Raw genomic sequence first — 21,474 nt, forward strand, 5'->3', positions numbered from 1 at the left:
CCCCGAGCCCCTCATCCCTGGCCTGAGCCCCCTCCCCCATTCCAAACCCCCCAGCCCATCGCCCCGTCCCCAGTGCGGTGAAGGCGGCGGGGGGGGGCAGGCGGGTCGGTTTGTGCCGCGGAAGGCGAGCGAGGCCCCGCAGGCGTAGAGGTGGGGGCGGGGCGCTGCCTCCGCCGCGTGCCGGGGTGTCGTGTGCCTGCCGGGGGGGGGCAACGAGAGATCCCGCACCGCGTGCCTGGGAGGGGCGGGGCTGGACGGCCACGTGATCACGTTGCGCGGACGGCTCCCAGCGTGCCGCAGGCCCGCCTCCTCGCTGCGGGGGTCCGGCCTCGCTTCGTCACTGCGTCTTCATTGGCTGACGGCGCTGGGGAGCTTCCTGGTTATTGGTTGGGATCGCCGCGGGGCGGGGCGAGGGACGCGGTTTGCCGGCGGCAGGGTTGCCCGGGGGCGGGGCTGTAGCGGCGGTTGTAGGCGGGGCTTGTCGTGACGTAGGGCAGCCCGGCAGCCAATGCGCTGGCCAGGGAGGGGAGTTTGAATCAGGACGGCCGGAGTCGGCGGGCGGCTCGCGGCGGAGGGCGCGGAGCGGAGCGAGGGGCCGGGAGCGCCGCCGCCATGAGGAAGAGGTGAGGTGAGGGGGCGGGTCCGGTCCGGGGTCCGTCCGGTCCGGTCCGGTCCGGGGTCTCGCCCCGCCGCCCAGGGCCGGCCCCGCGAGCGGGGACGCGGGCTCCGCCTGCCCCGGCCGTGGCGGGTCCCCGAGCCCGTCGGCCGGGCGCCCGCGTGGGGGCCCCTGGGACGGGGCCGGCGAGTGACCCGGGCCGCCGCCAGCGCCCGGGCCCAGCCCTGCGGGAGCCCTCGGGGGCTCGGCCCCCTGGCCGCGATGGGAGAGACTGGGGCCCTCCCGCCCCGGGCCGGCCGCGGCCGCGGCGATGGGGGCGGGGGGAGGCGCTGCCCGTTATTTACTCCGCCTCACAACACAAGACCAGCCCCCCCCCCCACGAAATTAACAGGCAGCAAACACAAGGCAGTATTTCTTCGCCCAGGCCCAGGCGACCTGTGGAACTCCTTGCCAGGGGATGCTGTGGAGGCCACAGGTACATATGGGCTCAAAAAAGAATCCGGGAAGTTCCCGGAGTATAAGGTCCACCAGCCAAGGTGGTCCGGGATGCAGCACCATGCTCTGGGCTCCCTGAGCTTCCGCCTGCCAGGTGCTGGGACTTGAGGATAGAGGCTGAATCGCTTGATGAGGGCCTGTTCTTTTCATTCGCTCCGAAGCATCTGGCCTTGGCCGCTGTCCGAAGACCGGATACAGGGCTAGATGGACCCTTGGTCAGGCCCAGTATAACCCTTCTTATGATTATGCTCCTGTTCTTATGGGGGCTATAAATACTTAGGCAATTATATAATAGTTATTCAGATTCTTCATTTTTAAATCTGTTAGAAAATGGTGAATGACACTGACCAGGTGAAGATTTTATTTGCTTGTGACATTTGGATGAACACTGGAATTCAATTAAAAATGCACAAAACAGCATTTTAAAATCTCTTTTTGTTAATTAAGAGAAATTATCTTAAACGTACTGGGAACATAAACTTATTTTTTTCTTATCAAAACATGTTTTGCATTTAAAACTGATTTAATAAATAAGCGTGTTTTGGAGGTGTTAAGGTTCCTTCCCCCCGCTGAACTCTAGGGTACAGATGTGGGGACCTGCATGCAAGACCCCCTAAGCTTATTTTTACCAGCTTAGGTTAAAAACTTCCCCAAGGTACAAACTTTGCCTTGTCCTTGAACAGTACGCTGCCACCACCAAGCGTTTTAAACAAAGAACAGGGAAAGAGACCACTTGGAGACATCTTCCCCCAAACCCTGCACCCCCTTTCCTGGGGAAGGCTTGATAAGAATCCTCACCAATTTGTACAGGTGAACACAGACCCAAACCCTTGGATCTTAAGAACAATGAAAAATTAATTAGGTTCTTAAAAGAAGAATTTTAATTAAAGAAAAGGTAAAAGAATCACCTCTGTAAAATCAGGATGGTAAATACCGTACAGGGTAATCGGATTCAAAACCTTAAGCTACAAAAAGACACAAAGACAGGAATATACATTCCATTCAGCACAGCTTATTTTACCAGCCATTAAACAAAAGGAAATCTAACGCATTTCTAGCTAGATTACTTACTAACTTAACAGAAGTTCTGAGGCTGCCTTCCTGATCTCTTCCCAGCAAAAGCATCATACAAACAGACCCTTTGTTTCCCCCCACCCCATTTGAAAGATTCTTGTCCTCTCATTGGTTATTTTGGGTCAGGTGCCAGCTAGGTTACCTTAGCTTCTTAACCCTTTACAGCTGAAAGGGTTTTGTCTCTGGCCAGGAGGGATTTTATAGTACTGTATAGAGAAAGGTGGTTACCCTTCCCTTTATATTTATAACAAGAGGGTGTAGCTGCAGATCCTGTACTTGAAGATAAGACACCTGGGCAATGGTGTTTGGTCTATTTTGTTCTCCATGAGGGTATTGTGGCTGGCCTCTGGGTCCCTAAACAAGCCCTATGAGAGTTTTATTTGTGGCTGGGACCCTTGGGTCTATGACCAGCCCTGGTTTTTGAAGTCTAAGTGGTTTATCCCTCCCTGGTAGCAAGGGGATGGAGCTGAGCAGTGAGGTTCAGGACTTGTCAGTTTCCAGGCAAACTCCTGAGCAGAACAGGAGCAGCAAATAAGGGAGTTGGGGAGGAAATGTGGTTCCTTCTCTTTCAGGTATGGCTCCACACTAAGTAGTGAAGATCTGGACAATGAATGCAAAACTGCTGTGACATGCCTTGGATGTGCTCTGCCTGCTTCTCTGCCAGAAAGAGAGTTCTGGTGGAGAAAACATGATGTGAGAGAGCAAATTTCAATGCGCGTAGCATCCAAGCAAAGACTTCTTAGACAGCCGGATTCAGAAATAATTGCCACCAGGAGAAGGATCATCCATAAGAGAATTGGAAAGAAGGAACCAAAGAAGTGGACTGACAATTTGTGACCAAGGGAAGAGAGACGCATTCATAGATAGAAATGTTGACTTATCAAATACTCAGCAAGTCCCTTTTATCTTCAAGTACAGGATCTGCAGGATGATGAAGTACTTTTCATGAAGCAGAATGATGTACTAGTATCCTAGGAGGATGAAGTAGAACTTTTCAGTCCACTGGTAACTAAAGGCAAAAAAAGCGAACATCATTCTGGGATGTATTAGCAGGAGTGTTGGAAACAAGACATGAGAAGAATTCGCAAAAAGAAAAGGAGTACTTGTGGCACCTTAGAGACTAACCAATTTATTTGAGCATAAGCTTTCGTGAGCTACAGCTCACTTCATCGGATGCATACTGTGGAAAGTATAGAAGATCTTTTTATACACACAAAGCATGAAAAAAATGGGTGTTTACCACTACAGAATTGTTCTTCTTCTTAACCTATGAGGATAGGACAAGAAGCAATGGGCTTAAATTGCAGCAAGGGAGGTTTAGGTTGGACATTAGGAAAAGTTTCCTAACTCTCAGGGTGGTTAAGCACTGGAATATATTGCCCAGGGAGGTTGTGGAATCTCCAATTGGAGATTTTTAAGAGCAGGTTAGACAAACACCTGTCAGGGATGGTCTAGATAATATTTAGTCCTGCCATGAGTGCAGGAGACTGGACTGGAAGGGACCTCGAGAGGTCATCTAGTCCTGTGATTCTATAATGCTAGTCAACATGGTTTTATGAAAAATAGGCCTTGCCAAACACACTTGCTTTCATTCTTTGAGGTTACTTGTCAATTTAGACTTTTGAAGACATTGAGTTAGTACCATACAACATCCCGGTTTAAAAAAAAAAAAAAAAAGTAAAGCACTATGCAATATCAGTAAAACATACATGAAATAGATTAAGAACTGGAGAACTGACAGATCTCAAAGTAGTCCTAAATGGGGAATCATCATTGAATGGGGATGTTTCTAGTGGGGTTCTATGTGGATAAGTACTAAGCCCAATACTATTCAGCACTTTCATCAGTGATCTGGAGGTAAATATAAAATCACTGCTGATAAAATTAGCAGATGAGACAGATTGGTGGGGTGATAACTAATGTTGAGGACAGGGCAGCCAAACAGTGATCTGCAAACAAAATGTGTTAATACAGCCAAATGTAAAGTTATCCATCCAGGAACACGAATGCCAGGCACACCTACAGAATGGGGCCTGTATCCTGGAGAGCAGTAATTCTGAAAAGGATTTGGGTCCTACTGGATGAGCAACTCAACATGAACTACCCGTGCACCAAGGGTTAATGCAGTCATTGGATGTGTAAACAGGGGAATAGGGAGGTGATTTTTACCCCTGTATGTAGCATTGGTGAGACCAGTACTGGAATATTATGTGCACTTCCAAATTTTTAAAGAGGTGTTGAAAAATGGGACAGAGTGTGTGAAGAACCAGAAAAATTATTTCAGGGCTGGAGAAAATGCCCTTCAGTGAGGGACTTGGAGCTCAATATGTTTAGTTTATCAAAAAGACTGAAAAGTGACTTGATTACTGTGTATAAGGACCTTCCCTGGGAGAAAATACTGAGCACTTAGAGATCTTTCACCTCAAGGAGACAAGCAGAACAAGAGAAGAAAGGGTTCCTCACCCTGTGCAGTAACGGTGGTTCTTTGAAATGTGTCTCCCTAGTGGAACACCTATAGGGACGCAGCTCAAAGAAGAGCCCATAGCTGGAAGCTGAATTCAAATTAGATACAAATGTTCAACAGGGAGGGTGATTAACCCTTGGACCAAACTCCCAATGACAGCAGTGGATTCTCTATCTCTTGATGGCTTCCAATCCATACTGGAGCCTTTCTGGAACATGCATTTGCCAAACACAAGTTACTGGGCCCAGTCGGGGTGACTGGGTGAAATGTAAGGGCCTGCGTTACACAGGAGGTCAGACTAGATGATCTAGTGGTCGCTTCTGGCTAGAAACTTTGACTCTATGACCAAAGGAGGGAGTCACTGTAGTTAATGAATTGAACTGACTGTGTCTGGACATCATGTCCTTCAAGTTCTTAGAACTGATAGATCTCATCCCCTCACCTCACTTTTATTCATAGGTTGAAGGGGGAAAACAAACTTTAAATTCTCAGTCAGTTTCTCGACTTTGAATGAACTCATACAAATGAAGAAAGTGTTCTCTCTGCTTCTGCAGAAGAGGATAGTGCTGTCAAAAGCTGGTTTAGCACTTGAGCAAACTGTCATGTGAATTTCTTCAATGCTTTGGCAGCAAATGCATAATTAGCTGAGTGGTTTGCTTCCAGCCCTGAAATTTACTATGGCTGGCAATGAGCAATGGGTGATTGTTATATGTGCATGTCATAACAGCATCTTCTTTTTCATCCATTAGGCATCTTAAAGCTCCTTGGGGCAGGGAGTGTCTCTTTGTTGTGTGTTTGTACAGTGCCTGGCCCGGGACTGGGGCTCTTAGGTGCTGTGGTAATACCAACACTAAAGAATAATATCTTAGTACTTTGCGTTGAGAATATTGGCGAGAAAGTGAAGTGCTTGATCCCTCTGCTTCCTCACAGCTTGAATTTTTGTTGCGTGAGTCTTTCCAAATTCCAGCCGCATCAGCAATAGAGTAGCTCTTTTTACAACTTATCCAAAGGAATGCAAACAAGTTTGTCCAAATAGATGTTTTGAAACTCAACCCTCAATTCCATCTCCTAGGAGACTAAAAACTAGTACTCGCCTCTTCAGTGAAGCTGAAGCGAAGTGATTGTGATGGAAGTGTTTTACAACTGTCCCTCCTGCCTCCCTCAGCGAGGTGCTGGCTGCAGAGTCCGTGGCATGTCTGAACAAAGCGCTGGGTCACCTTCGGGATATCTGGGAGGAGATTGGGATCCCTGAGGAGCAGCGACTGCAACGAACAGAAGTGGTGAAGAAGCACATCAAGGTGAGTACTTTTCCCTCTAGCGCGTTTGCTCTGTATCCAGACACTGTATGGGATGAATGAACTCGAGGTGTGTACCACCTGACCCCAGCAGCCTGCAGGGAAGCAGCTGCCCTATCTTGGGCAGGGAGACACTGGTGGGGAAGGAGGGCAAGATTGGTGTTTTCTCTTTAGGTCTTTCCTGGCAGTTCAGGAGAGCTCTATTCTGGCTAGACTTACTCTGCCTCTCCTCAAAATCATGAGCCTGGAGAAATACAATGGATACTGCAGAAAATCTGATGTCTTCCCCACTATGTGCTGCTGACTGCAGCTACTTAGCAAAGAGGCAGTCGGCACTGGCCAGTCTGGAAGGGGAATTGACTCTGCCAACTAGTGAGAACCTACCCTGCTCTGAACAGTTCCTGCTGGCCAGCTCTGTTCTACTTGGGTGGCCCAGAGGTCATTGTATCAGGCTTTCAGCCTCCCTGTATTCCTCAGCATGATACAGGAGAGCCCTGCCCAATCATGTCCAATCCTGGGTGTAGGCTCTAGCATGACCAGCAGATCTGTTTGGGTCCCTTCCAGCTCTGTCTTCAGCAGAGTATAGGACCTAACCATTCCAGCCCCCTTACCTTCCTGCCCTATAGATGACTAGTTTTCCTCCTCCTGCTGCTGACCATCTATTTCTAATCCATGCATGTGCTAAACACACACCTCTGCCATCCAGTGGCAGATAAAAATATCCCTTTTGGAAGGGCCTGCTTGGAGGGAGGCAGTGGAAACAGCTGGCTATCGTCCAGGACGGATCCAGAGCACCCAAGAGCCATCTTCCTGGCTTCTCTTATTCTGGGTCCCAGGGCCATACATGGCCCCTTACTCTCCAAAGGTGTGCATTGCTCCCGGATAGCTGGCTTCTCTAATGTGCCCACGGCTCTTGTCCTCCTGTAACTATGCCCTGGCACCTACGATTGTCTTCATCCAAAACTCTGAAAACGTTTCACAAAGATGGTAAGTACAAGGCTTGAAAAATGTACCCAGTGCCTGCTAGGCCTACTAGACAGGGTCCAAACTCCTGCACAGCCCTAGCCCCCACACCCTGCAAAAGATGCACACAACAGCCTGTTCCTTGGAATTAGCCTGAACCGCTTTCTGTTGTTTCCTGGCTCTTGGACCTTCTGTCTGAACTCTGCTTCTTCCTCCTCTGCCACCATACGTCTTACCTCTTCCTGCGCTGCTCTTCCCTCGCCCTGGCTTCCCCTGCATAGAGTTCTCCCCTCTCCTCCTCTATTCTCCTTTCCCCTCAGATAATCTTCCTCCTCTGCTTCTTTTGAGTTAGCCACTGCCCCTTTCTGCTTCACTTCAGCTGCTCCAGATACTCTCCCCTGTGGCGAGTGGGTTTCTCAAGCCTTGTAAGTACCATTCCCATTTCACAGATGATCAATCTGGAGTCCAGGAATGATACTCGGTGACTCCCACACCCCTCCCCTGGGTTACTGAGATGGCCAGTGCCCAGTGGGAAAATGGACCCACTCCCCAGGCCAGGGGGCTCTGAGCAAGGTGGAAGGCAGGCATGAAACATTCAGGGCTGTGGGAGAGCAGGACAGAGAGCGTCTCCCCTAGGGCTGTGTACCTGCTCCATCACATTGCAGACTATTCTCCTCTCCTGTCCCATTCTGGGAGAGAGGCCCAGACCCCCTGTTGCACAGCTTCTGTCGCCCTCACGTTCTGATCTTCATGGCTTGGGTGCCTTAAAATCCCTGTCGGGACCCTTCAGACTAACAGTCCTGTCTCTCGGCCCCTGAGGCAGTCCTTCCTAGCAGACTGCAGATGTAGCCCTATCCAGTGTTTGTCTCTTTGCTTCACCAGGGCACAGGGATTGGGGGATCTTGCTGCAGCTCTGCCCTGGCATTTCCCTTCTGTGTCTCTTGTGCCCCGTGTAAAACATCTCACTCCAGTCCATGCAGTGGGCATTGTGCTCTATGCCCAGCACGCCCAGAGGCTACTCTTTAGCATTACACAGCCTTTCAGGGGTGTGAGTGGGCTCTGCTCCAAACCTCCTGACACCAGGCTTAGGGTATTCACTCCTCTCTGGCTCTCCCACACATCCTCCACTGCTCCTCTAGGGCCAACGCTAACTGTCGCTCTGCTGCAGGGTCTGCTGGACATGATGGTTGCTGAGGAGGAGAACCTGAAGGATCGTCTCCTGAAAAGCATTGCTATGTGTCGCAAGGAACTGGACACTCTCTGCAAGGAGCTCCAGCTGGATCCATTTGAGGTGAGTTCCGAGGCCTGGCCCTGAGACTCCCTCCTGTCCATCCAGTCTAGTAACACTGTCTTCTACTGGCTTAGTCCTCACCCCGGTGCCTCATGCAGAGCCTCTGCTCACAGGAGAAACTGGCTTTTTCCCAAAGTCTGTCTCCTTAGAGCTCATCAGTGAGCCGTAGGGAGCACAGAGCTCTGGACCACCAAGAGGGTCTTGCAGGCTGAGTGGAGGTGGCACAGGCTCATGCTGCAGACCTGGCTTCTCGCAGCCAATCTACTTTGTCTGTGGAAGGGCTGTCCTGCTGGAGTGCTTGCCCATGGGTGGACTAGCTCTGAACTGAATCCAGGGAGGATAAAGGCCTTCTGTCTTGCCCTGTCAGCTAGAAACTAACCAGGTCAATGCACGTTGGCTAGAGCTGCTGTACAGAGCAGTGCTGATGTCTTGTGCTCTCTCAGGAGGAGGAGAGCACCATTCTGCAGCTGGAGAAGGACTTGCGCACCCGCTTGGAAGTGATGCTGAAGCAGAAGAGAGAGAGAAAGCAGGAGCTGAAAACGCTGCAAGAACGCGACCAAGACTTGTGTGACCTTCTCTGCATGACCCCCTACAGCATCGACAGCAACTCTGTGCCCAGCCTGGAGGAGCTCGACCGTTTCAGACGCCACCTGGCAGCACTGGCTGCTGAGAAGGTCTGGGGTGTGTGTGGGGCGGGGGGTGTATGTATGTGTGTCTGAGAGCGCGAGAAACCTCTGTGGCCTGATGCTTCCTGGCCTCTAGCACTGTTGCTTTCTGCCTCCAGGGGCGCAGGAGAGAGGAGTTTGTCAGCGTCAAGCGGCAGATCATACTGTGTATGGAGGAGCTGGATCACGTCCCTGACACCAGCTTCGAGCGGGATGTGGTGTGTGAGGATGAGGACGCCTTCTGCCTATCTATGGAGAACATTGCTGCTCTTAAAGAGCTGCTGCAGCAGGTATGGAGAACAGTGGTATGAAGTCTTCCAGGCTGTAGGGCGATTCTTAGTGCATGGCTCCAGTAAAATGGTCCTGGCACTGGTGAAAAGGGCTTGTAATGGGGACAGTTGAAGGGGCGTGGGGGCTCTTGCCTTTGCAGTGAGCAGGTACTTCTGATGAGTCCCCCTTGAACAGAAGTGAGCTACCCCTGCTAGCTGCGCAATGCTGACCCTCTGCTTTCCCTGCTCTAGCTGGAGGCCCGGAGAGCTTTAAATGAAGCTGTCTGCGGTGAGCTGCGCTCCAGAATTGTGGAGCTCTGGGACAGGCTGCAGGTGCCTGCGGAGGAGAGAGAATCCTTTGCCCCGTACATGACCGGATCCAGAGCCAAAACCAGGAAAGCTGTAAGGAAATCTTGCCCGGTCTGAGCCATAGGGGGCTGCTGCTTAGCATAAAGGGAGGGATGGAAGCCTTGCCTCTGAGAGCTGGCCATGGATGCTAGTGCCTGGGGGCTCTTGTGTTCTAGGATGGCTTGTGCTGCCTGGGACCAGGAATGATCCCCAGCCGCTCCAGGCTGGTTCTCCCTGAAGCATCCAGTAAAACCCCCTCCCTGTACTGCTGTGCCCTGACGCCCAGGGATTTCCCTGCTATGTTCTGGTCTCTAGCTGCAGTTCGAGGTGGACCGCCTGGAGGAGCTGAAGCTGCAGAACATGAAGACTGTGATTGAAGCAATCAGAGCAGAGCTGGCCACTTACTGGGACAAATGCTTTTATGGCACTGAGCAGAGACAGGCTTTTGCCCCTTACTACGAGGGTGCGTATGGGGTTTCCAGGTCGGGGCCTGGGGCTGGGTCTTGGTTTTTCTGTCTGCCCCATAGGGAGCTGTGCAGAAGCCAAGCTGAAGGCACGCAGGGTGCTCTTCCCATTCAACAGCCTGGCCTGCTGCTGCCCCATTGCTGAGTTTGGGATCCCTGGTGTTTGTACCCCGTGACTCTGCTCTCCATCTCTTTGCAGAGGACTGCACTGAGGCCCTGCTGCAGCGCCACGACACTGAGCTGGAGCGTGTGAAGCATTATTACAAGACACACAAAGAGCTCTTTGAAGCTGTTCAGAAATGGGAGGAAAACTGGAGGCTTTTCCTGGAGTTGGAGGTATTGTCCCTGCAGGGAGCATACAAACTGACCCTAGCTCTGGGGCGTGCTGGGGGCTGAGAAAGGCCAGGGTGCCCACAAGGCAAAATGTGGGGAGATGGGCAGTGTGACCTGGGGGGTGGGGGCATGTGGGGATCTCACTGGAGGGTGGCCTGGCAAAGAGAGATTGAGTGCGGTACTGCAGGCAGGGTGAGAGGGCATCTCGGAGACATAGGTGGGCATGTCGGGTTGTGAACTCTCTGCTTGGTTCCCTCATCATTGGCCTTCTGTGCATTAGAGAAAAGCAACAGACCCAAGTCGCTTTGCTAACCGAGGGGGCAACCTCCTGAAGGAAGAGAAGCAGCGAGCGAAACTGCAGAAGACTCTCCCCAAGGTACGTGCTGCTCTGGGGTGGTGGCCCTCCTGTCAGCCTATGGGAGCTGAACACCACAGCCTGCTATTGAACACAAGGCTTATGGGGAGGCAGGTGTGGGCTTGGCATGCCATCACTGAGGCTTGCAACCCTGTGGGTTGGTTGGCAGCATAAAGCAGGGCTCTCTGACCAAGCAGGTCATGGGTTCTGGGAAATCCCAGGCTGGATGGGGCAGCCTGCTAGGGTCACTGCAGCCTGATCTGCTCTGCTGCAGTCATTCACTGTCTCTCTCCACCCAGCTGGAGGAGGAGCTGAAAGTTCGAATTGAGGCCTGGGAACGGGAGCATGAGGACGCCTTCTTGGTGAATGGGCAGCGGTTCATGGAATACGTGAGCGAGCAATGGCAGCTACATCGGCTGGAGAAAGAGAGGGAGAAGCAGGAACGGGTGAGTGCAGAGCTGAACAGAGTGAAGTCCCACCAGGAGGGGGCCAGGTGTGTTCTCCACTGCCACTGGGACAGGCCCTTTCCCACTGCCTGAGCCAGGGTGGGCAAACCTCTCACTGCTCTTCTCGGGCGGAGAGAGCTTTGCCACTTCGTCTGCATGTGGCCAAAGCTAATGGCATCAGCATCTCCCACAGGCTTCGGCCAGCACGTACTGTGCTCCTTCTCCCTGGATGCCGGTAAGCTGGGATTTGGTAACTCTTAATTCATAGCTGTGCCATCAAGTGCCTGGCATCTGTCCTCCCGTCCTGCACTGCCTTCCAGCAAGCAGGGGTGAGGTGCTGCTGCGTGGGATTTGCTCAGTGCTTTCCCCTCGCTGGCCCTATGATGTGCCGCATTGCTGGGCTTTAGTTGGCCCTCGATGCTCTTGAGCAGGTAACTGTCTGAATCCCTGGGGCTGGTGCACACCTCTCCAATGGCCCTCACCCAGGCCCAGCTCTACGTGTCTCTCTTGTATAGCAACTGAAGAAGAGTCGTCAGATCGAGGAGGAGATGTTATATGGTACTGCCCCGAGGACACCCAGCAAGCGGCGGGTCCTAGGAGCCAACACACCTGGCAAAGTCAGGAAGGTAAATGAGACCTGCTGCCAGCTTGGCACAGCAGCAAACCCCAGCTGCTTTGCTGGGAGAAGTATCAAGCTTGGTGTTCCTTAAAGGAGCCCGGTTCTTGGGCATCTTCGAGTGGTAGGAGTAAAACGGTGCTTGCTGAGCTGCCAGTGGTTGGCCTCTCCAGAGCCATGGCACAGAATGCTGCCTGTGTCAGGCCCCTTGGGAATGCTATGGCTCCATAAAGGGGCCAGAGGAGCAGGACCTTGCTGATGGCAGCCAGAGAGCTGTCCATAACCTCCTGCCCCGAGGAGTGACTGCAGCCCTCCCACCAGCACTGAGGGCTCTGTCCACAGCCTTCCCTGGAAAGCTGCCATGTGTGCTGGGATTCTCCCAGTGGATGTTGCTGAACTGAGACTTACCCCCCCGCCCCCCACTGATGCCCTGGTTACCACATGGGGGGGCGCCATTAAAGGGAAATGGGCCTCCTTTCCAAGGACTTCCCTGCATGGGCCTCTGGGCCTCCACCACTAACTACTTCTGCTTTGCCTTCAGCTCAATGCAACTTCCTGTGCCACTCCCAACAGCACACTCCGTTCCGCCTTTGGGGGGACGCTCTTCCCCTCCCCGGCATCCCGCCCACCGCCCTCCGGAGGCAAGGTAAGCGCGTGCTGTCTCTCGCTCCAGCACCCCAGTGCCGTGCCCCAGGGAGCTCTGCTCTTCTAGGCACAGGCCCCAGGAGAGGGTTAAGTACTGGGCAGAGGGTGTGTGAGCTTGGGGTGGAGGGGGCAGGTATAAAATAACTTCTCCCATGTGCAGTTCTGGCTGCCTCAGTGGCTGTTGCTCCCCTCAGCGTACGTACTGAGCTGCAGTCCCTGCCCTGCTGAGCTGCCGAGCCCCGTGGTGCTCCTGCTGGGGGAGGGGCTTCTTTGTTTAAAGGAAATTCCGTGGTCAGCTGCAAGCTGCCAATGCGATAGGTAAAGCTCCTGTAGGGCCTGATGCCCTAGGACCAGCACTGCTCTGGGCAGTGTGAGAGCCCATAACATTCAGAATATATGTCTGCAGTCCTTATGGCGCATTTCCATCACTCTGCATTGTTTGGTAGCTGGCTTCGGTGCCTTAGCTCAGACTCTGATGGGATCTGCCCCAGCAGGGTTGCCCCTGGGACTGGCTGAAGCTGGAAAAGGCAGGACTTAAAGCTGAGTTCCAGCACAGAGCTCCAAGCCCTGACACAGAGGATCCCTTTGGCTTGGTGATACTGGGAAGGGAAACAAAGCCAGCACTACTGTACTTGCCATGTTCTATTCATGTCTGTCCTAACCATCAGTGCTTCCTTCTCTCTAGTTCGGCCAGCCAGCTCGGACCCCCAGCCGCGTGGCCACGAAGCCCCCTCGCACGGCACAAGCAGAACGGAACAAAGAGAACATGTCCCAGTTGAATGGAACCACCCTGAGCGGTGGGTGCACCCCCACAGCCCCTGCCCAGCGTAACTACAGCATTAACTCTGTTGCCAGCACCTATTCTGAGTTTGCGGTAATTCACCTCTTATAAACACAATCCAGTCTGGGCAGCACAGTCAGGGAGGGGATCCCTGTGCACCAGATGCACTCCAGGAGGCACAGCATGCCTCACCTCTGCTCCGTGTTCAGAGCCCATCTTCCTGCCACTCAGCGACAGCCATCCATAGCTGCCTTAGCGAGCCAGCCTGGGCTCTAACTCCTGTGACTTTAGCTATGAAGGCAGTCCCGGAGGCCTGGCCCTGCCATTCTGTGTGGTTCCAATAATGCTTCGCTCCTGCTTCTGGCTGAGGGACCCAAGTGGGAACTGGCCATCAAGCGCACACGCACCTGGCAATGAATGCTGTCTCTGATCTCTCACGAAGAACTTCCTTGGCCTGGCCCTGTGTGCGGGAGCCTCGCCACGCCCCGGAGGAGGGGTTTGTGCCCCATAATACAGATGGGGAACTGAGGCACAGTCACTGGCTTATCCCAGGTGTCTCAGGAGTTGGCAGCAGAGCCTGGCTCTGTAGCCAGATCTCCTGCGCAGGGCCATAGCCTCGAAGGCTCTATTTCTATTCATCTTGGGTGGTGTCGGGGTGGGCTTCAGCTGGATGTCCACTTACTGCCTGCCTGCCATCAGCCTGGGGCTGCCACCTCTTTTATGCCATTCACCTGTCCTCAGCACCTGGTTAAAACCTTTTGGATCAGATCAGGCTGAAGCAGCCAGAGCAGCGGTTGGCTGTTCGGTGCCCCTCCCACTTGCATCCAAAGGAGAAGTGAGTGAAGCTGAGTAAGACTAGGGGGCAGGGTCCATCCCCCAGTCCATTGAGCCTGTAGAAAATACAGCTATGGCAGAAGCATTGACTCCTCTGGCACTTCCTCTGCAGCTGGAGTTGGTGGTGATGTGCTGATGCTCCTGTCTAGGAGCACACTCTACTCAGCTCAGGGCTTGCCTGCTGCATCCTTGTTCCTTCTCTGCCTGGCCTCTCTGAAGTATGTTGGATGGGCCAAGCTCCTCAGGCCAGCCTTCCTTATCCTGTTCCCAAAGCACCTGGCAGCTCAGCGCTCCCACCTGGGATCTGCCAGCTTGTGGCACTGACTTTCTGCTGGCTGGCACAGGGCAGGAGACGCTGTCCGGAGAGAGCCCTAGTGAGGCAGGGCCTGTCTCCTGCGATGGGCTAGGACTGTTGCCTGTGTCACTTTGTGCTGGCCTGTCTGACCCTGACCCTACTCACAGCAAGCCCTGAGGCAGGGAGTTAGGCTGACCCCAGGGGCCCATGGCTTGTGGAGGCCTGAATTATTAACCTCACCTAAGTTCCTCAACAGCAGGCTGGTGAAAGGCCTAGGGCAGGTGAAGGTTCTTGGCCAGGCAGGGTAAGTGGACCCTGGGAAGAACTGCTGAGCTGCAAACCACTCCAACCTCCCCCAGCTGCTGGGCACCTGCCAGAGGGGCCTGCTGCTGAGAAGGCCCATCGCAGCTCTCCTTCTGCTGGGCCAGGAATCCTCCCTGCTGCAACAACCAGCTGCTCCTGCAAGCTCCCCCTGCCCTCTAGCCTGGCCTTGTCTAATCAGGGGGAAGGCCATAAGCACCCCCAACTCATGGCAGCAAAAGTCAGGGCCATGGAGCAGAGTTCCATGTGTCCAGCTTGCTTGCTGAGAACTCCGGCCCAAAAGTTGCATTCATGGCCAGCGCCCACAATGGCTCCTGACCCTAACATTGTGGCTTCCCAAGGGGGTCTGGGATACAGGGATCGAGGCACCGTGGTCACCGAGACTAGTAACTTGTGGCTGGACCAAAAGGAAGCAGGGTTTCCTCTGGCAGAATTGTGACACAGTCCGGTGTGCTTGACACCAACTCCTCCCCTGCCCCCCTTGGTCTGTCTTACAAACCAGCTTGCTTTCCAGATGCTCCAACAGAGCCCAAATTCTCAGCAAACCGGAGCGCTGCCTGCTCTGCAGGAATTGGTACTGCTTGCTATAGTATAAGCTGACTTCTTTCGGGGCAGGGTCAGCAGTTATCCAGGTAGGAAGTCCCAGTATCAGCTGAGTGAAGCTGCCCGCAGTGAGCGGAGATGGTTTGTTCTTGTGTCCCCTGGCCTGCACCAACCCGGCACTGCTCTAGCTTGGGGGGGCTACTGGCCCGAAATGTCTCCTGGCTGCTTGACCATAAGCTGCCTTTTCCCACCCCTCTCGAGTGACCAGCACCCACAGTCCCTCAGCACGTGCTGCCAAGGCAGCCACCTTGGCCAGGCTGTGGGAGAGTAACTCAGCGAGCTTGAACTCCATCGTCCTTCATGGCCCAAAGTGCACAGCCCGGCTCTGCTGCCTGTCACTGGGTGTTGCCCTCCCCTCAGCTGGCACTTCATTTGCATTTTTCTTTTTTTTTTAAACAGCGCGAACTTTCAAAGGCTTCCAAATCTGACACCAGCTCCCGGATCCTGAACTCCACAACCACCAACATCCACTGCTGAGGAGGCTGCTGTGAGGCCACAGCCAGAAGGTTCCAGTTGTTCAGAGTTGCAGCTGGGTCGCTGCTCTGGCACAGCATGACTGGACATGCAGCGCCTGAGCGTGCGTCCCTTTGGCGGGCGGTGAAAACGGCAAGTGCCCCACGTTGGATTTTTAGCCAGGCCCTACATGCTACAATGCTCCTGTGTGCCCATGGCAGGGCCCATGGCCTGCTGGCAGCCATCCCTGTGGGGAGAGGCAGGAGCAAGCTGGGGGGGAGGGAGACTTTTTTTTAAAAAGGGTTTTACTATAGTGATTTTCAGGTTTTTATGTTAGATGCAATGTTTTAGAAAGAGCTGGGCTGCTCCTGCCTGGGGCTCCCTGCTCGTCATACACTACTGCAGCACACCGGCCCCTGCAGCCCTGGACCCACTGCATGGCCCATGGGGCAGCCAGAGCCTCCACTGGCAACCTCTTCCTCCCCCCGTCCCACAGCTGCCCTCTGCGTTGCCTGCCTGGGCCGCTCTCTGAGCTGCTGGCGCCCATAGCAGCATCTTACTCAGTATCTGTTCCCCTGCAGGCTTACCTCTTCCCGCCGAGTGCTTCCCGGCAGAGGGGTCAGCCTGGCGCCCACCCTTCCTGAAGTGCACTGTTGAAACACTGAGCCTAGGGCTCCAGAACTGCAATGGCTTATTGCCTGCTGCTAATATGCTGGGTGGGGTGAGGCCAGTGCCTTGGACTAGCTGATTGAGGTGCATGTCTCATCCTGCCTTGAAGGTGGCATGGGCAAGAGGGTCTGGGCAATGATCCATAAAAAGGGACTAGGGTGCTAAACCCTCACCCCCCTGTCTGGAATGTCTCTTTGAGCCAGGCCTGGGGGCCCAGCATTCCCTGCCAGCAGCCCTTCACCAGCACTGACTCGGGGCTAGGCAGCCTGGCTCAGCAGATGGTACTTTCCCAGCACAGCCTGCCCTTCTAAAGACAAAGGCAGCTGAGCTGCGGAGAGACTTGGCTGATTACACCTCATGCCTGCTAGACTCTGCTTTGTGTTTCTGAGGGTTTTTCCCACATTTACAGTGCTGTGCGGGTGTAGTGTGTTGTACCTGTGCTGCTGGGAGAGCTTGGCTTGTCAGCCGGGGCACTTCACCTCTGTGACAGGTGGTCTTTCTGGCAACTGGAGCAGGCCTGTTGACACCTGCCCCAGGCAGGGTGGTTACACTGATGCAAGCTGGGCATGTCACATACCCCAGACTTGAAGCCTCCTGGGGTTGAGCAGCAGCCCGGCTGCCCCAGGCAGGAATCCCCCTGCACTGGCTTCTAGAGCAGGGGTTAGGACTTACCCTCCCAGCCAGCCTAGGGAGCTGATCTAGGCCACTGCCAGAGTCTGCTCCCCTAGCAAGCTGCACCCTTCCACTGCTCTGAGCATGCTGGAGGTGGGGCTCTGCCTGTTTGCACTTCTGTTCCCATCACTGAGTGCTGCTCTGTAAATAGCATCCCTGATCATGAACCACTGTGCACCTTATCACTACAGCACCCCCAGCTTGGTTATTTATTCTCATACTGTCCCTGGCCTGCAGGGGCTGGGCTAGGGCTCTTTGTACACTGCTCCATGGTGGGGAGGGGGTTTTAGATGGCTCTGTGCTAGCGGGACAGGAACTGCATGGTACGGTTTGACTGCAGCATCTCTCTGCTCAGGCATTTGCTTATCTAGTGCCTATTTTAACCTCCTCCACCCCCTTTGACCTTTGCCTCCCCTTGCTGGTAGGGAGGGAACAGTGTGGAATGAATTTGTTACTCATGGTGCCTTTAAGTGTACAGTTCAGCTCTGGAGGAAATATATTCAGCAGTTCTTCAACAGGGTGTACTGTACTTGTGTTGAGAGCAGTGCAGCTAGGCTCCTCCTTGCAGGAATGCTTGTTCAGGGTCTTATCACCTTTACAAACCCACAGCCTGTGGGACCACAGCAGTGTTATAGGAGGCAACACCAGGAAAACCTGCAGCATGCTTTTAGCAAGGGAAAGATGATTGATTGGAGTTCTCTGGCTGGGGCAATTCAAACCCCCACAGTGAAAAGGAAATCACTTTCTGCCCTAGCCATGTGTTCAGCTCTAAGCCCACATGTGGCTGAGTCTCTTCCCCAACAGTGCTGCAGGGTGGGCTGGATGCTGTCCTGGGCTAAGGCCTCAAAGCCTTTCTCCACCCTTTGTAAAGCCCTTGGCCCTTTCAGCTGCTCTCACTTCTCTACTGCACAGATGTAAGTGTTCCATGGGCCACAGACCACGTCCTCCACCGAGAGCCCGTTTGCAGGGAAATAGCCCACTTGTCTTGGCTGGTCAGAGCTGGCTGTGTCAGTGTGGCCAAGCTGCCCGTATTTACCTGCAGACAAAAACACAGCTGCTACATCCACCCCACCTCCTGCAGCAGCAATTCCGCAACACCCAGCCCCAGGAGGGCGCTGCCTTCTCTCATGCAGGGCCTTGGGCAGCTGGAGACTGGGAGGACTCTGTTGTAGGAGCATTTACATTCACAAGCCCGAAGAGCAGTGCACCATCCTCACTTACCCCAGCCCCAGGTGTAGAGCTCCCCTGTCCCTGTAAGCAAAGACAAGAGTCAGCTGTGGGGGCCACAGGAGAGAGGTCTGTCCTCCCCCCAGTTTTGGGCCAAGGGCAAAGTTTTGTCCAACAAACAGCACAGGGGGGCAGTCGAACTTGCTTCTGCGTATGCTTCTCCCCTGGGTCCCAGGCTGACTGTTACACACACTACTTTATGCCCGTAGTCAGGTCAAGGAGCTGAGTGCAGCAGACCTGCCTTGCGCAGTCAGTTCCCTCGAGGGAGGGGGTGTTAATTCAGGGCAAGTTCCCTCCCAAGATTTCACATTGGAACATCACCTTCAGTTGAGCCAAGCAAGTTAATAAATATATAGCAGAGGTGACCATCCTTCCCCTGGAGCCTGGGCCTGTTCAGTGCAGCCAGTCTCCAGGCCCCTGGGACAACCTCAGCCTCCTTCCCCAGGACAGGTGGGAATTGCTGAAACCAGCACAAGGCATTAGAGCAGCAGTGGGCAAACTACAGCCCACGGGACTCTCCTGCCGCAGCCTGAGCCGGTGCTCTGTGCTGTGCGGTGGTGTGGCTGGCTCCAGCTGGTGCTCCAGACAGTGTGGTAAGGGGGCAGGGGTGTGGATAGGGGTCCAGGGGGGCAGTCAGGAATGAGAGGAGGGGTAGATGGGGCAGGAGTCCCAGGGGGGTTGTCAGAGGCTGAGAAGAAGGGGGGATGGGATAGAGGGCAGGACTGGGCCACACCTGGCTGTGGGGGGAGGTACAGCTCTTCGTACAATTTCAGAAACCCAAGTGTGCCCACCCCTGCTTTAGAGCCATCCCAGCTACACAATCAACACTTCACCACTGCCCTCCTTGCTGACCAGCCCCAAGCCCCTGTACTTACGGGTCACAGCAGCAGTGTGGCGGGAACCACAGCTGACCTTGCTGACCTCTGAACCCTCAGGTAGATCCAGCAAAGCGGGGAAGGCCTGGATTGAAATGAAGTCACCTGCTTCAGCACCCGGTGCTGCCTTGGGACTGACCAATTTCAGCTCCGCCTCTCCTGGGAAACGGATTCAAAATCCAGCTCAGGTGGTGGATCTGGAGAGCAAGGAAGATGGCCTCTTTTGGCTGGGAAGGGTCTGACCCTCCCCAAGGCAAGAGCAACCAGGCTGTCGCAAGGGGATTTCCCTCACCGGGGCACAGGCAGGCTGAGCTGGAGCGACCCCTTGGAAAAGCATGGGGCCTCCAGGGGTTCCCAAATGCCTCACCGGCAAGCAGCCAAGAAAAGGCAAGTTGCCATAAGAACCAAGAAAGGCCAACAGCAGCAGCTCTCTAAGCCTCCACCCACCAGCCAGGACTCAGCCTTCGGGCCTGTGCCACGTGGCAGGGTTCCTCACCTGCGCCAGGTTCCTCATGCTGGGAGACAGAGGCTGCGGCTGGTGGCCTTTTTTCTGCCAGTGCTTTGCACGGTAATGCCAGCTGCCCCGATTCGTTCCAGCCCCAGGCATAGAGATCACCTCCCTCTGGAAGAAAGAGAAGCGATAGCCGAGAACAGGATTGGGACCAAGGTGTTTCTCCCTGAGCATTCAGAGCTCCAGCTCCTGGGCAAGCAGGGGCCCTCAGAGCCCTTCCCCCCTAGAACTTTGTGCATCGCTGTAGCGTCTCCCCCAGGAGCTAATCCACCATCACCCCTCAAGTGGTTCGGAGTGGGGCGGCCCAGCCGAGCATTCCCCAGGAGCAGGGATGGAAACAGCACCAACTCCGCTCCCCCCTCATGACCAAGACCAGACCCCCTTGGCACCACTGACCAAGCCCCCACCCTGTTGCTACTAACAGGCCTGGGCGCGGGGAGCGGCCATTCCACCCCTATGGCCCTTACCGCTGACACTGACAGAATGCCAGCCTCCAGCTGCCACGTCCCCCATGGGCACGCCATGCAAGGCCTCCACGAGCCGGGGCTCCGACACTGGCTCCAGCCCCCCGTGCCCGAGCTGCCCATGTCTGCAGGGAACACACACGGGACACGTTTCTGCTCTCGAGGTCAGCCCCTTCCCCACAGCAACCCCCCCAGAGGGACCAGCCACCCCTACCCCATGTATCTTCCACAGGGATGAGCCACCATGACCCCATGTCCTTCCCTCGCCCCTCCCACCCCCTGCATAGGGACCAGCCACCCTGCCCCATGTATCCTCCCCTCCCCCCCGGGATGAGCCAACATGACCCCATGTCTTCCCCTCGCACCCCCCCATAGGGACCCGCTCCTCCTCCCCCCCTCTGACCCAGCCCCCAGCAGCGCAGTCTCCTTCCCCACCCACCTGCTGGAGCCCCAGGTGTAGACGGTCCCGGCAGGGCCCAGCAGCGCCGCGTGCTCGTGGCCCAGCACCAGCTTCCGGGCCGGCAGCGGCAGCGGGTGCAGGAAGGGCGGCCGCGGGGTCACGTAGCCGCCGGGGGCCAGGGGCAGGGGCCCGGCCGTCTCCCCTGGGTGCAGCCGCCGCCGCCAGGCGGGGCCCCCGCACAGCCCCGCGCCCCGCGCCCAGGCCTCCAGCGCGGCCCCTCGCAGCAGAAGCACGTGGCTCTCGGAGGGGAGCAGGTCCCGGCAGCGCCCGGGCAGCGGCCCCGCCAGCAGCCCCCGCAGCACCAGGCGGCCGCGCCCTGCGGAGAGAGCGGTCAGGCAGGGTTCGGGGGGGGGCGGTACGGGGGGGGGTAGTAGCGAATTGGGGGCGGCACCGGGGGGGGCGGTAGCGAATTGGGGGCGGTACCGGCCGGGGGGGCGGTACGGGGGGGGGTGGTAGCGAATTGGGGGCGGCCCCCCCCGCGGGTCTCACCCGTCACCAGGCCCGTGTAGCTCCACGCGGGCCGCACCACGCGGATCCCGCCCGGCTCCGGCTCCACGCGCCGGGCCCCGGCGGCCGGAGGCTCCGCGACGCCCCGAAACCCGAAAACGAACCAGCCGCGCTGGGGACCCGGATCCGCCATCGCAGCCAATCACAGCGAGCGGGAGGGACTTCCGGTCACATGACGTGACAACTCCCCGCCCCTTTTGCCAGATGGGGAAACTGAGGCCAGGTCTCCCCCTCCCCCATCCATTTAGGTGACGTGCGACCCCGGCGCTGTTCAGCCCCAGGACACCCGCGTCCCCCCAGCCGCCAGGACTAGAAACCTCTGGCCCAGCCCGGCCCCTAGCGTGGGGTGACCCCGGCCAGCCCCGCTGAGCCCCCCACCCCGGTTAAAGGAGAGCAGCCTGGCTGGGGCAGCCCCAGGAGAAGCCCCGGGTCCCCTCGCTGTTACAAGGAGGGACCTTCCTTC

General features: G+C 55.5%; 2 protein-coding genes across 5 annotated transcripts; one reads left to right on the top strand and one right to left on the bottom strand.

Annotated features, from left to right (window-relative positions):
• Positions 1-487: 487 nt before the first annotated feature.
• Positions 488-17,482, top strand: PRC1 (protein regulator of cytokinesis 1). Of its 2 annotated transcripts, none has more exons than XM_084642209.1 (14): positions 488-623; positions 5,815-5,947; positions 8,076-8,198; positions 8,642-8,872; positions 8,983-9,153; positions 9,385-9,534; positions 9,796-9,943; positions 10,144-10,280; positions 10,558-10,653; positions 10,932-11,078; positions 11,594-11,704; positions 12,236-12,340; positions 13,025-13,213; positions 15,573-17,482. In XM_084642209.1, exons 1-14 carry the CDS (start codon positions 613-615, stop codon positions 15,648-15,650), a joined length of 1,830 nt encoding a protein of 609 aa, XP_084498335.1. In that variant the 5' UTR covers positions 488-612; the 3' UTR covers positions 15,651-17,482. The 2 variants fall into 2 exon arrangements, with proteins under 2 accessions (XP_084498335.1, XP_084498336.1); XM_084642210.1 differs by having other exon boundaries at positions 13,025-13,136.
• RCCD1 (RCC1 domain containing 1) lies at positions 17,415-21,194 on the bottom strand. Of its 3 annotated transcripts, XM_084642213.1 has the most exons (7): positions 20,994-21,177; positions 20,484-20,820; positions 20,048-20,169; positions 19,566-19,691; positions 19,070-19,228; positions 18,189-18,218; positions 17,415-18,003 (listed from the first exon to the last, which is right to left on the bottom strand). In XM_084642213.1, the coding sequence occupies exons 1-7, from the start codon at positions 21,142-21,144 to the stop codon at positions 17,861-17,863; spliced, it is 1,068 nt and encodes a 355-aa protein (XP_084498339.1). In that variant the 5' UTR covers positions 21,145-21,177; the 3' UTR covers positions 17,415-17,860. The 3 variants fall into 3 exon arrangements, with proteins under 3 accessions (XP_084498339.1, XP_084498341.1, XP_084498340.1); XM_084642215.1 differs by lacking the exon at positions 19,566-19,691 and having other exon boundaries at positions 20,994-21,194; XM_084642214.1 differs by lacking the exon at positions 18,189-18,218 and having other exon boundaries at positions 20,994-21,187.
• Positions 21,195-21,474: the final 280 nt, after the last annotated feature.

This window comes from Lepidochelys olivacea, assembly GCF_965140295.1.
Source record: "Lepidochelys olivacea isolate rLepOli2 genome assembly, chromosome: 10".
Taxonomy (NCBI): Eukaryota; Metazoa; Chordata; order Testudines; family Cheloniidae; genus Lepidochelys; species Lepidochelys olivacea.

Excerpts from the sequence above, each read along its gene's own strand:
- RCCD1 (XM_084642213.1), bottom strand. The coding sequence starts at position 21,144 with ATGGCGGATCCGGGTCCCCAGCGCGGCTGGTTCGTTTTCGGGTTTCGG. Across the intron at positions 20,821-20,993 it reads CTACACGGGCCTGGTGACGG|GGCGCGGCCGCCTGGTGCTG; the intron begins GTGAGACCCGCG and ends CTCTCTCCGCAG. Across the intron at positions 18,004-18,188 it reads GCTCTACACCTGGGGCTGGG|GTAAATACGGGCAGCTTGGC; the intron begins GTAAGTGAGGAT and ends TTTTGTCTGCAG.
- PRC1 (XM_084642209.1), top strand. Across the intron at positions 9,154-9,384 it reads TTAAAGAGCTGCTGCAGCAG|CTGGAGGCCCGGAGAGCTTT; the intron begins GTATGGAGAACA and ends TCCCTGCTCTAG. Across the intron at positions 13,214-15,572 it reads GCACCTATTCTGAGTTTGCG|CGCGAACTTTCAAAGGCTTC; the intron begins GTAATTCACCTC and ends TTTTTTAAACAG.